A 12980-nucleotide genomic window follows, 5' to 3' on the forward strand; every position below is an offset into this window, starting at 1 on the left:
TCACTAGGGGGTTACAGGTTTGTTTAAATAATTTGTCTAATCTTGATTTAACTTCTGTAAGTGGTACCTATTGAGAGAATTCTCTTTTTTGTTTTGTTTTGTTTTAGATTTTCCAATTTGGGGTAATACGGGTTTTTAAAGTATGACCTTCTGATTCTATGGATTTCCTGAGTATCTGCTGTTTTCTCCCCTTTTTGTTTGTGATTTTGTTAATTTGGAGATTCTCTCTCCCTCTTTTAGTTAGTTTCTATAAGTTGTCTATCTTGTTTATTTATTTTCTCGGAGAAGCAATTCTTTGTTTAAGTGATTCTTTGTATTGTTCTTTTGTTTATATTTTATTTATTTTGGTCCTGAGTTTGATTATTTCTTGACAACTACTCCTTTTTGGTGTGATTTCTTCTTTTTGTTCTAGAGCTTTCTAGTGTGCTGTTAAGTTGCTAGTTTGAGATCTTTCCTGCTTTTTTAATGTAGGCACTTATTTCTATAACCTTGCCTCTTAGAACTACTTTCATTGTGTCTCATAAGTTTTGATATGCTGTGTATTTATTTTCATTCAATTCTAGGAAGTCTATTGGTGGTTGGTATGATGCTTGTATTTTGATGCTAATTACTGGCCCTCAAGATCTGGTTACTACCTGGATACACCTATCCTTGTTATATAAACCCTCCTAAGACATTATTCCTAATTGGTTGATTAAAAGGCCTAAAACCTGGGCAGAGCAGAATGGGGTGGGTGTGGCTAAGGTTCCTATACTTTGGGAACAGGAGAATCGTGGGAAACAGATGGATAGGAAGAGAGAAGGAAGGAGGACATCATGATGGATTAGCACGGAGAAGGAACCATGTGGGCTGGAGAAAGAATTCCAAGGATGGCATAAAAAGAAAGAGCAAGATGAAAAATACGAACAAGTATTTATAATATTATGAATGGAAGGTAGCCCAGATAAGAATGGTTAAGGCAGATGGCATTGGATGGGGGCTGGGAAATAGATGGGGAAGTTATTGAAATAGCATAGGTAGAAATATCTGTCCAGCCAAAGGTAAATAAGGCAATTATAAAATCAAGCAGGTGTCCGTGCCTTATTAATTGTGAGAATCACAGGGCAAATAATTATAAATCATATATAACCCAACACCCATTTTATTTACAGTAGAAGTCTTCAATTTTTTTTTCATCTTGACCTATTTTTTTTTTCATTAGAGTTGCTCATTTTTTTGTGAGTTTGTTAGCTTTCTGTTGTTACTGATATCCAGGTTTAATCCTTGGTGGTCTGATAGGATGCAGAGAGTTATTTCAGTTTTCTTGATCTGTGGTGATTTGCTCTGTGTCTGAGTATATGATCAGTTCTGGAGAAAGTTTCACAGGTACAAGGGAGAAGTTACATTCTCTTGTGTTTGGGTGAAATGGTCTGTAAATATCTGTTAGGTCCCTTTGGCTTATAAGGTCTGTTCTAGCATTTCTCTGTTCAGTTTTGCCTGGATGACCTGTCTATTTGTGAGAGTAGGATACTGAAGTCTCCCACTATCAGTGTGTGATGGTCAACGCATGATTTAAGCTGCAGTGGTGGCTCTTTTACAGACTTGGATGCCCTTGTGCTTGAGACACAGATGTGTTTCTTTGATGAGTATGCAGTGTCCTTCCCTATCTCTTCTGATGAGTTTTGATTTGAAGTTTATTTTGTTAAATGTCAAAATGGCTTCATCAGCTTGGTTCTACCTACCTACCTACCTACCGACCTATCTATCTAAATCCACAATAATCAAAGAAAAAGAAGATATCAATTTGAGAGTGGGGAAATGAGAGGGGTTGGAGGGAGCTTACCTGGAAGGCATGCTAGGGAGAAAAGGGAAGGGGAAAAATGATGTGCTTCTATTTTAATTTAAAATGTATTAAAATAAATAAATTAATGAACTAAACATCTTTCACCACAGGACTGAAGAAATATGAATCTGTCCATCTTTCAATACAACAAGAGAATAAGATAAATAAGTTAAAGAACTGCTCACCAGGACTGCCTCCGTCTGCATCATATTGGTTTCTGGGTCCCACAAGACGCACAGGTGGAAAGAGAAAATTTGTAAACCAGCTGTGCCCTTGAAAATATGCCCGAGATTTCATGTTCTTCTTAGTATTACTAAAACGCAGGTAGTATTTTACCTAGGAGGAGCAATAAAAAAAAAAACAAACCAAATTATATATAAAGCAAAAAAGAAAAGGAAAAAGAAAAACATGGCAAGAATCAAAAACAAAATGATTTTAAAAGTGTATCAGGAATATGACATTGTGAGGGCACATTGATGAGGATCTGAGTATGGACTTCAGAAAGTGGCAGCAAGCCTGTCCTGTGGCATCTCACAGGTGAGATACTTTGAAACGTCAACAACAGCTGGATTCTTGCTGTGGGTTTATAGTAAGCAAGCACAGCTGGAATTTTGAATATCCTGAATGTATTTTCCCTAGACAGACATCTGACATGCATACTGAAATGAGATGTTCCAAAAGGGAGTGTTAATTTATATTCCCTTTGCGTTAGCTAACTGTTCCCTAAAGGAAAATCTCTTCCTTTCCTGAAAGTGATTGAGGAGGACAGAGAAGGAATGTATTAGGATACAAATGTGAAAAGTTGTGTAATTGCTGAACGAAAAGATCACTCATTTTAGAGAACTGAGTAAACTTTAAGGTACGTTGTGCTAGGCTTTAAAACTCCCTGAAATAAACAGACAAATAATTGCAAGAGTCAGTCAAGAGAAATTGGTTAGATTAGCAGGGACAGGCAGGTGTGAGCCGTTAGCCATATATTAAAGGTTTTAGCACAAGCCTTAGTCCACATTCAGGGGCATCTGACATTTCTCGGGGAGCCCATGTCCTGGTTGAAGATGTATTTATCATGTTAAGTTCAAATTTGGTGTGTTTAGAACATCTATGGAAAGGTGGTTAGGAGGCCAGGTAGAGGCCAAGCATGCTCAGAAAGGGCAAGAGTAAGGCAGTCAGCTGGGCAGGACAAAGGAGATTATGAAGGTGAAGGCAGAGGAGGAGAGGTTTGCCACTGTACTGGATACATTTCTATACACGAATGAGCCCACATCAGCTTGCAAGGAGCCAGCCACTTGGGCTGACACGTGGAAGCACCGAGTCACCAAACAGAATACAGAGAAACCAACGACCCTATTTATAGGCCCCCTTTACCTCCCGTCGATAGCTGCTTGTACCTTAAACACACAATTTTGACTCTCTGTGTAGCTACATTCTACACTTTGATAATTTCCCCCAATACCAGGGAAATTCAATTCGAAGCAGAAAAGGGGCATTCTGGGAGTTTGTGAAGATGTGCAGGTGGCTATGAGCCGCCCCGCGTGGGTGTCGTGAACCTAGCTCAGGTCCTCTGGAAGAGCAACGTAACGTGTTCTTCTCCACTGAATCACCCTCCGGGCCCCAGTCGTGAGGCTTCTACGGAGAACTTTCTCACCTTCTTTGGCAGTGGGTCATTGCTGTTTGTGAAGTTATGGTCAATGACAATGGCAGCCAGGACCTTTTTAGAGTTGGCAGTTGACCTAACGTACTCTTCAAAATCACTTTCTGAAGAAAACCCTGTAACTGCAGAGAGAGCGAAAGTGTATGAGGGCAGAGTGTATGATGGTGCTTCCTACCCACAGGATGGGAGCTGTGAACACCGGCTGAGGGATGATGTGCCCCAGTGTTCTCGGATTTCCAGTTGGAGAAGAAATTGGGGGCCAGTCATTGGTTGGCCATTCCCTCAATCTCTGTGCCATCTTTATCCCTGCACGTCTTGTAGGCAGGGGAAATTTGGGGTCAAAGGTTTTATGGGTGGCTTGGTGTCCCCTTCTCCCCACTGGAAGTCATGCCTGGCTATAGGAGGTGGCCACTCCTAGGAATCTCGGTTAGAGTCACCCCCATTATCCTCCCAGGAACCTACCCCATCACAGGTCTCCAGCTTGTCCCAGAGATGGGCCCCCATAGGTTTCCCACCCCTCTCCCAGCTCTCTCACCTCCCATCCCTGCTCCTTCCATCCCTGGTCCCCACCCACCCCCTCTCTTTCTTCATCTGCTTCCATTGTCTATTTCATTTTTCCTTCTGAGTGAGATTCAAACACCCCCACCTGTCCTTTGGATCTGCGGATTGTAGTGTGGTTATCCTGTGCTTTATGCCGATATCCACGGACGGGAGAGAGTTAATCCCTGTCACTGTTCATGATACTCAACATGCTTGCAGCCAGGAGCCTACCATAAACGCCCTCTGAGCGGCTCCATCCAGCAGCAGCAGACCGAAACAGACACTGAGACCCACAGCCCAACAGTGGGTGGAGCTTGGGGAGACTTGTGGAAGAGTTGAGTTGGGGAAAAGATAGAAGGATCCTGAGGGGACAAGAGCCCCACAAGAAGACCATCAGAGTCAACTAACCTAGGCTCGTGGGTGCTCACAGAGACTGAAGCACCAAAGGGCAAACATGGTGGACCTAGACCCCCTACACAGATGTAGCTGACCGACAGCTTGGTCTTCATGAGCGTCCTCTAGCAATTGGAGTGGGGGCTGTCTCTGACCTGGACTTTTGGATCACTTTGCCCTAGCTGGGCTTCCTCGTCTAGCCTTAGTGGAAGAAGATGCGCTTAGTCCTGATGAGACTTGATGTGCCCAGGTGGGTTGGTTGGTGGTGAGGCTCCCCTTTTCTGAGGAGAGGGAGAGGGGAAAAGGGGCAACGATGGGACGGGGAGGAGAGGAGGGATGGGGCTGTGATAGGGATGTAAAGGGAATAAATAAACTAATAAAAAAAGGAAATTAGGGGGAAATGTGTATGTCATGGTTCTGTAATACTTAATATCTGAATGAAAAGCATAAAGAAGCTAGGGAAGGAAGCCACCTCACAATTTTAATGTTTGAGGTAAGTATATTTCAATAATTGAGATTTTTGAATCAATGAATTTAACTTTGGAATTCAACCTGATTGACCTTTGAAAAGGTGTAATTTGTATTTTCCTAAGTAAAAAAAAAATGTTATTTAATATATGGTGCATTTGTATACAGTACATTGTATACCCTAAAGATTTCCTTAGAGTCAAAAGCATGGTTGATGGAAATGGAATGGCAAAGACTTAACAGCTGCAGTGATGAAAATCAAGTTCCACGGAGTTTTATTGATTCGACTGCAATAGCTTTATTGGTTTAATTCTTCCTCCAACAGATCCCTGATTCCTAAAGATACGCAGGAAAAGCTCCGCTGTCCTCACTGTTGACCGGGCCAGGATTCTCACCAGAGGGCTCTCTAGTGCTAAGAGTTACTGCTCTGACTGGGGGAGGGGCATGGGAGGAGAAGAGGGAGGGAGGGCGGGATTGGGAGGGGATGAAGGAAGGGGCTACAGCTGAGAGACAAAGTGAATAAACTCTAATAAATTAAAAAATAAATTAAAGAAGCACCTTCTCTGCACTTGTCACCTGCACTCGGAGGTGTCACTGTTTCTCCATCTCACCAGAACCATCATGATGCCAGTTCCTTCTGGCACTTTGCTCCGTTCATCTTTGTAAACAAATCCACACACAAGTCTAACAAATATAGGGAACCTACGTTGGGTTCATCCTTTGAAAGTCCAGTATTTAAGTGACTGTTGCTTCATTGTCTGAGTTGAGTATTGCTCTTTGTTTGCATAAAAGTGGATCGTGTGAAGCAAAACAGCTCTAGAACTCACGGAATGCAGCCCGCCAGTTAGCAGACCCATGACGGCCTCTCAGGGAGGCATAAGCCTGAAGACCACGTGTCCTGAGGATCTTAACTGCTACGGGAGCATCGCTCTGCTTGTTGCCGCTGTGGCCATCACATCCCTCATACTACGTGAGTTGTGTGAAAACCTCCCTCACTGGGCAGTGCCCCTGGCACTCACAATTATAATGCTTGATCTCTTTCAGGGATTACAAAAAGATTAACGATCAGATTAGTGCTCCAACCAGCACCCTTGGAAAGAACCTAGAGAGGTAGATTGTTGGCAGTGACCACGACCCTTAGAAAGAATTTGGAAAAACAGATAGCTTAACAAGGTTAGGTAAAGATGTTCTTGCTAATGACTCTGAGGTAGAAAATCTTAGGGAAAAACAGAATGTTTAGCAAGGTTAGGTGAAGATGTTTTTGCTATCAGCTCTGATGCAGAAAATCTTTGGGAACAATTTGAAGTTAAGAAAAAATACATTATTAATCGTAAAGCTGGGGACTTTTTGAGGTTGGTGAGAAGCAAGGATAGCCCAGGGTGAGAGGGGCTGACGTGACACTCTCAAGCTGGGTTGGTGACCGAGAGGACAATTAATTTCCTTCTACCTTTTCTTGCCCTCGGCTTCCTGATATGATTTAATAAAAACTATTAACGCGTAGATGCACACCTTAAAGATTTAAAGCAGGAATGGCTGATTATTTTTAAATGAAAGTTTAGACTTGTGATTCTGTGAGATTTTTATAAGATTACCTTTTATGATAATTGATTCTTTTTTGTTTGTTTGTTTTTGTAATAGCAAATCGCAGCCTGACAGTAAAGAAAAAAACAGGCCGAGAAATTCCCCTGCTTGCTCATACTCTGTTAATATATAACAAGCTGCTTAGTTACAAATGTATACGCATTCTTGGGAATAATTGTTCATATTTGTTTTTCACCCATAATACATAAAACATTTGATCATGTGAGGACACTAGGAAACATGCTTTTCTTACTTACTCTCACTGTAATAGTTGGTTTACTTAAAGAAAAATAGAATGTAACCACGTTGTGATTTTCGTACTACTTGAAAGATCTTGCTGGGCTATATAAGATGTAGGAAAAAGCATGAAAGTGTGGTTTGGAACTCACTCTTCGGAGTCTGTTCCAGCCACCAAGATGTGTGTATATGTATGTGTATGAGGTTGTTGGGATATTTTTTTCATCCACCAATGTATGTGTATATGAATGTATGTAAGGTTGGGTTGGAACTCATTCTCTGGAGCTTGTTCCATCCACCCAATGTGTGAGTGTGTATGCATGTATGTACATGTGTATGTATATGTGTATATATGTGTGTGTACATGTGTATGCATGTATGTGTTTACATGTGTATGTATGTATGTGTATGCATGTATATATATATATGTATAAAGCAGAAAAAGCCTGTAAGAGAAGCTAAATGAAGAGAAGAAGCTTGTTGGAACCTACTTGCTGGAGTCTGTCTTACTTCATCATCAAGTCTAAGTGCATGTGTGGTGGCCTATGAGCTTGTACCTCAATTGTAAGTGTCACGGCTCAGAGGAGGTAGAATCTTTAAGAGGTGGATCTGGAAAGGAAGTTAAGTCATTGGAGGGACTGCACCGGGGTGGGATTAACGGAGCTTTTGCAGGAACCAGGTTAGCTCCTGTGTAAAAGGGTACTTAGAAAAGAGCTGGCCTGGGCCTGGTCTCTGTAGATTACAGCCTCCTGTCTCTCCACGTGATCCCAGTCCATCAAATGTGCTTCCATCACAATGGCATCTATTACACTGGGATTGAGCCTAGATGATCTGACCAGGTGAACAGATGAGGACACTCAATCTTGTTCTTCCAAATTGTGTGTTGAATATGCTTCTTTTCCTTACATGCCACCTGTCTCAGACACTTCCTTACACTTATATAAAATGGTCTCAGGTACTGTCTTCTATGGATCATGCAATAATGCTTTAAGTAACTGACCACTCACTCAGAATAAAGACACGCTTATCCTGTGCCTGCGTGTTCCTGCGGCACACAGGATGCTATTCTTGCCCAGAATATAAAAAAAAAACTCACTCAGAAACAATGAGGACTGAACATTACAGAGCTAAATAATAACTTAGAAAGTCATCCACTGGTCATTTAATGCCCAAACATTACTTTGGGTTTTTTGTTGTTGTTTGTTTCATAGAGAAAAAAAATGTATATAAACTTAACTTTCAAGCTTAAACAATTTTATAATAGCATACTTTAAAAGATGACCCTTGGTGTTCTGTAGTGTTCTGTGTGGAAGAACTAGGAAGGCTTTTTTGTTTTTTGTTTTTTTGTTTTCCTAGAATAATTAAATAATAAGCTTTTATGAAAATCTTAACTAACCTTTCATACGGAAGTTTAAGTCTTTTTTCACATTTTCGACAATGTTCTGTACCACGACGATGTTGGACGGCACGTAAGCCAATTCCCAAGAATGAGAAGAGGCAGTGATGAAGGGAGGGACGTCGCCGACCGGCTGGTCAGCATAACTGAGAGGTCCGATCTTCTTTACAGCAAGAAAGTGTCGTGCAGTCAGAAGAACACTGCTGAATATAACCATCAGGGCTATTTCAACAACTAAAGATCCAAATCGCCGTCTCTAAGAGAATTAAAGGACAAAATCATGTTTGTTTTCTCAAAAAAAAAAAAAAAAAACAACAACAACCAAAAAACCTAACTTTTATTTAGCAAATGGTCATTTGCATATATTAAACTATTAAGATACTTCATTCAGATTACATAGGTGACCAGGAAGCATAGCTTTACTCTATGACAGACAAAATTTCAAAAATTTTTCTCTCTCCCATCTGACATTCTACTATTCCCTCACTCTGTGTAGATTCTGTGTTTGGCATAGATATCCTCAGCCCCGGAACTGAGAAAAGTGAAACAGTACAAATTAAAAGGCAGTGATTGCAATTGTGGGAAACATCCCTTGACCGTCTCTGCGCTGCTGCAACAAGATGAGGCAGAATTCAACTTACCTTTAAAGTAAAGTTCTTCCAAAGAAGGACCAAAAGTTTTCTGGACACCAGTGAAGCCATTCTTCTTAACTGAAAGGGAGTTCAACTCTGGAGGAAATAAAGATTTTTTTTTTTTTAAAGAAAAGAAAATTAAGATAATCTGAATCTTCAGATGTGTGTGTGTGTGTGTGTGTGTGTGTGTGTGTGTGTGTGTGTGTGTTTGGGATACCCATTAGAGGTCAGGAAAAGTGGGAGGCAGGAGTTTTGATAAGAGAGAGAACTCTGTGGTATAAAGATTTAAAGGGGAACAGTGGATTAGATGTAAAGTTAAAGAGGAATGTTGGATAAGGAAGGGTTAAATTTGGGTAGAGAATTGGAGGTCAGAGAAGAGGAGATAATATAGGGAGAGATAAATAACCCCCAAAGACCTTTAGGAAAGTCATACAGGAACCTACCTACTACTGCAGAAGCATACACTCAGACACAAATGAAAATAAAATCATCTTATAATGTCCTACACAAAGTCCCTGCTAGGGTTCATCAACTAACAAAATCCCAATGCTAAAAACTGTATAATTAAATAATTATTCTGTATATCTGAATTAATATAGGAAATTGATGCAACAGCAGTTTTCTTTAACCGGCTAGTTCCCCCATGGTTGATACAAAGAGACTACGAATTATTATTAAGCTGTAGACATTATGCTGGGCATATTCTGAGCTATTCTAATCTCAGTACCCTTTAAAAAAGCCAATCATTTGCCAGCCTGGTCACTTCTGGGTGGCTTCTGTCCCATCAGTTTGTCTTCATGGCCACCTGTTCATTGTCTGCCCTGCCCCATGGCGACTCCCTGTCTGCTCCATCTTCTGCTCCTCCTGCTCCATCTTCTCCCACTCCCCTTCTGCCTTGTGGTCTCCCACCCCAAGCCCCAGGAACCTAAACCCCGCCTGCTTCTCTTCTGCCTAGTCATAGTCTTCAGCGCCTTTATTAACCAATCAGGGATCGATGGAAAACATTCCTTACATCACACGGATACAGGAGATGATTCAACATTCATAACAATGCCCGTGGCAGGGCAGTAACCAGATCTCAGGGCACTGAAATCAGCATCTGAAAACACAATGCATGAGACCCTCTTCCAACAACAACAACAAAATGGTTTACCGCTTTTGGAGTTGTTGGCCACTGAGGTCCTATTGCCAGTTGCCAATGCTTTTGGCCACATTCTAGAACTTGGCTGTAAGACCCCACTGCACACTTGAGTCAGAGAAAATGAAAGAAAACATCAAGTTGGTTCTCGCTTACAAGCTTCATGTGTAACCGCCTGGCTTCCATGATGCTGGAAGATGCTATTGGTGCTACCATCATAGGAAAGTTAATATCTTACCCAGCTATGAATTTTGTGAGCTATGGTATTGACTGGCCTGGCAAGATATGCCCAGCGATGCAATAGTGCCACAAAGACTATGGGAGCAACTAATGGCTGACTTCATTTCAGTCTTTCACCAGAAGATGAAAGCTATACCTATCATAATCATCAGAGCCAAGAACCCAAACAATTAGCTAGATCATGGACCCTCACGGAGAAACAACGACTATCATTCTTAGGTTTTTGATTGTGAACCTTGCCTTTAATGGCGGAGTCATCTCTTCAGCCCTACTATTATTCTTCTAAATGGGCATAGTATTAATTCATCTCCCAATCTTTATCCCACAAGCATCTTTTCAGTAAACAGGGATCAACACAGAGACGTACAAATGATCAAAGCACAGAGAGTAAGAGACTGCAGAATGCTTAGCTCTAAATAGAACATCTATATGAGACACGTGACCCCTAAATGGTCGGGGATCATTGCAGAAGAAGGGACAAAAAACAAACAAACAAACAAACAAACAAACAAAAAACATGTAAGAACCGGAGGCAGTGCACAACTACAAGTAGACAGTGTTTTCTAGACACTGCATCTGCATATATGAATTCATAGCGGTTATGACAACATGCACAAGACCTAGGAAAGCCCAAGCCAGAGCTATCCCAACATGGCTAGGGGAGGCCAAAGTTCCACCCATATCCAAGTAGGTGTTAGTATCTGAGATGTTCTGAGAGAGGAAGAGTTTTCTGTCAGAGTGTGGCCCCTGGCACATCAGCCACACTCCAGGGGAAGACCACACACTTAGGAATATATGGAAAGCGTAAACTGCTTAATAAACTTTCCTAAAAAGAAAAGAGGACAAAGTTGGGTAAGCAGGGGAGTGGATATGGGGATGAGGGAAATATGATCTGGACACATTGCAAAAAAATTCTCATGAATTAATATAAAGTTTTAAAGCACAAAAATACTATCTAGCAGCGTGTAACTTTTAGTCACCTACTTAAATGGTATTCATTTCATTTTCTAATTCAGCTTTAAAACAACAATCACTTGACATAAGTGAGTAGCCGTTTATCCCTACATTTTAAATGTGTGTATTCAGCATCCATGGCGATTCTTAATACCTACAGAATGCAAAGCACAGAACAAAGATCAATTCGTTTGTCATTCAAGTTTTGAGGTATGGGAGTGACTACACCAATAACAGTGTTGAGGGGAGTGGTTGGTAACGGGCTGAACATTTATGTTCATGTTCCTACCCAACTCAGATGTTAAATCCTAACAGCCAAGATGATGTTATTTAGAAATGGGGCTCAATCCCCATCCCGAAAGGCAAAGAGGATAGACATCAGAAGAAGAAAACAGGAAACAACCTAGGAACCTGCCACAGAGGGCCTCTGAAAGGCTCTGCCCTGCAGACTATCAAAGCAGACACTGAGACTTATGGCCAACTGTTGGGCAGAGTGCAGGAAGTCTTATGTAAGAAGTGGGAAATAGTAAGATCTGGAGAGGACAGGAACCCCACAAGGAGAGCAACAGAACCAGAAAATTTGAACACAAGGGTCTTTCCAGAGACTCATACTCCAACCAAGTACCATGCATGGAGATAACCTAGAACCCCTGCACAGATGTAATCCATGGCAGTGTAGTGTCCAAGTGGGTTACATAGTAATGGGAAGAGGGACTGCCTCTGACATAACCTGATTGGCCTGTTCTTTGATCACCTCCCCATGAGGGTGGAGCAGCCTTACCAGGCCACAGAAGATGACAATGCAGCCATTCCTGATGTGATCTGATAGACTAAGATCAGAAGGAAGGAGAGGAGGACCTCCCCTATCAGTGGACTTGGGGAGGGGAATGCGTGAAGAAGGGGGAGAGAGGGTGAGACCGGGAGGGGAAGAGGGAGGGGCTTATGGGGGAATACAAAGTGAATAAGCTGTAATTAATAAAAAATAAAAAATAAAAAATAATAAAAAAAAGAAATGGGGAGGTTGAGTGGTGGTCTAAATGGGATCGGTGCCCATCTACGAAGCCCCAGAGACAGTCTCTTATCTCATTCCTTCTGTTATGTGAGTCACGATAGTGTCACGTGTGAGTCAGTGAGTCAGGAAAGGGATTTCACAAGACACTGAATCTGCTGCCACTTTTGTTACAGACAATCCCGTCTCAAAAATCTCATCAAAAATTCCTGCAGTTTATAAGCCATAGGGCCTATGGATTTTGTTATAGCAGCCACAATTAGCTATGAGGAGATTCTTAAATTTAATGAACAGTATATCTATTACCTGCTTACACTAGGTACATATGTATAATTGGGGGAAAAATGAAACCCATTCCTCATGCTGTGGATGGCATGGCAGGCAATGATGTTAGAACTGCAGCTCTCATCTTAACAGGTATAAGAGTTTATTATGAGTGACCATGGCCCAAATTCCGTGTTCCAATGTGGAGGTAATTGCACAGGGTTTTTATAGTTTTACATAACAATAAAGGTCATAAATCACGGCAACTTTAAAACACGTTTGTGGGTACAGCAAAGAGGTGGGTACAATGAGCTGCGGGGGACTATTCTACAGGCCCAAGTTGCTGTCTGACAGCTCTTGGATTGGTGGAAGCTAGCGTTCTGCTATGTGAATACCTTCGAAGGGATTTTTATTTATTGTCTCGAGGTTCAGATGCAGACAGGGGCAATGCACGACTCCTCCTGAAGCTAAAACTAAACCACGATAAAGTGATTAGTCCTGGAACCTACAAAATTCCAGTTTCTCCACAGTGCTTAAAGTCCAGCTGTTCTGTCGCCTCTGCAGACACAGTCTCCTTCCTGGAGGTTTTTGTGGTGGTTCACAGCCAGACACGGCTTCTCTTCAGGAACTTTTGTTTACATGGACAATTATTAAT

The 12980-nt window shown here is 41.6% G+C and overlaps 1 protein-coding gene across 1 annotated transcript in view; it reads right to left on the minus strand.

The window, feature by feature from the left end:
* LOC110547865 (phospholipid-transporting ATPase ABCA3-like) overlaps positions 1-8789 on the minus strand; it is a 91062-nt gene extending 82273 nt beyond the window's left edge. The window contains exons 1-4 of the mRNA XM_021635694.2: positions 8730-8789; positions 8089-8344; positions 3468-3595; positions 2008-2158 (exon numbers count right to left, since the gene is read on the minus strand). Coding sequence (XP_021491369.1) covers positions 2008-2158; positions 3468-3595; positions 8089-8344; positions 8730-8789 — 595 coding nt within the window. The remainder of the gene's footprint in view (positions 1-2007; positions 2159-3467; positions 3596-8088; positions 8345-8729) is intronic.
* Positions 8790-12980: the final 4191 nt, after the last annotated feature.

This window comes from Meriones unguiculatus, chromosome 14 (genome assembly GCF_030254825.1).
Source record: "Meriones unguiculatus strain TT.TT164.6M chromosome 14, Bangor_MerUng_6.1, whole genome shotgun sequence".
NCBI lineage: Eukaryota > Metazoa > Chordata > Mammalia > Rodentia > Muridae > Meriones > Meriones unguiculatus.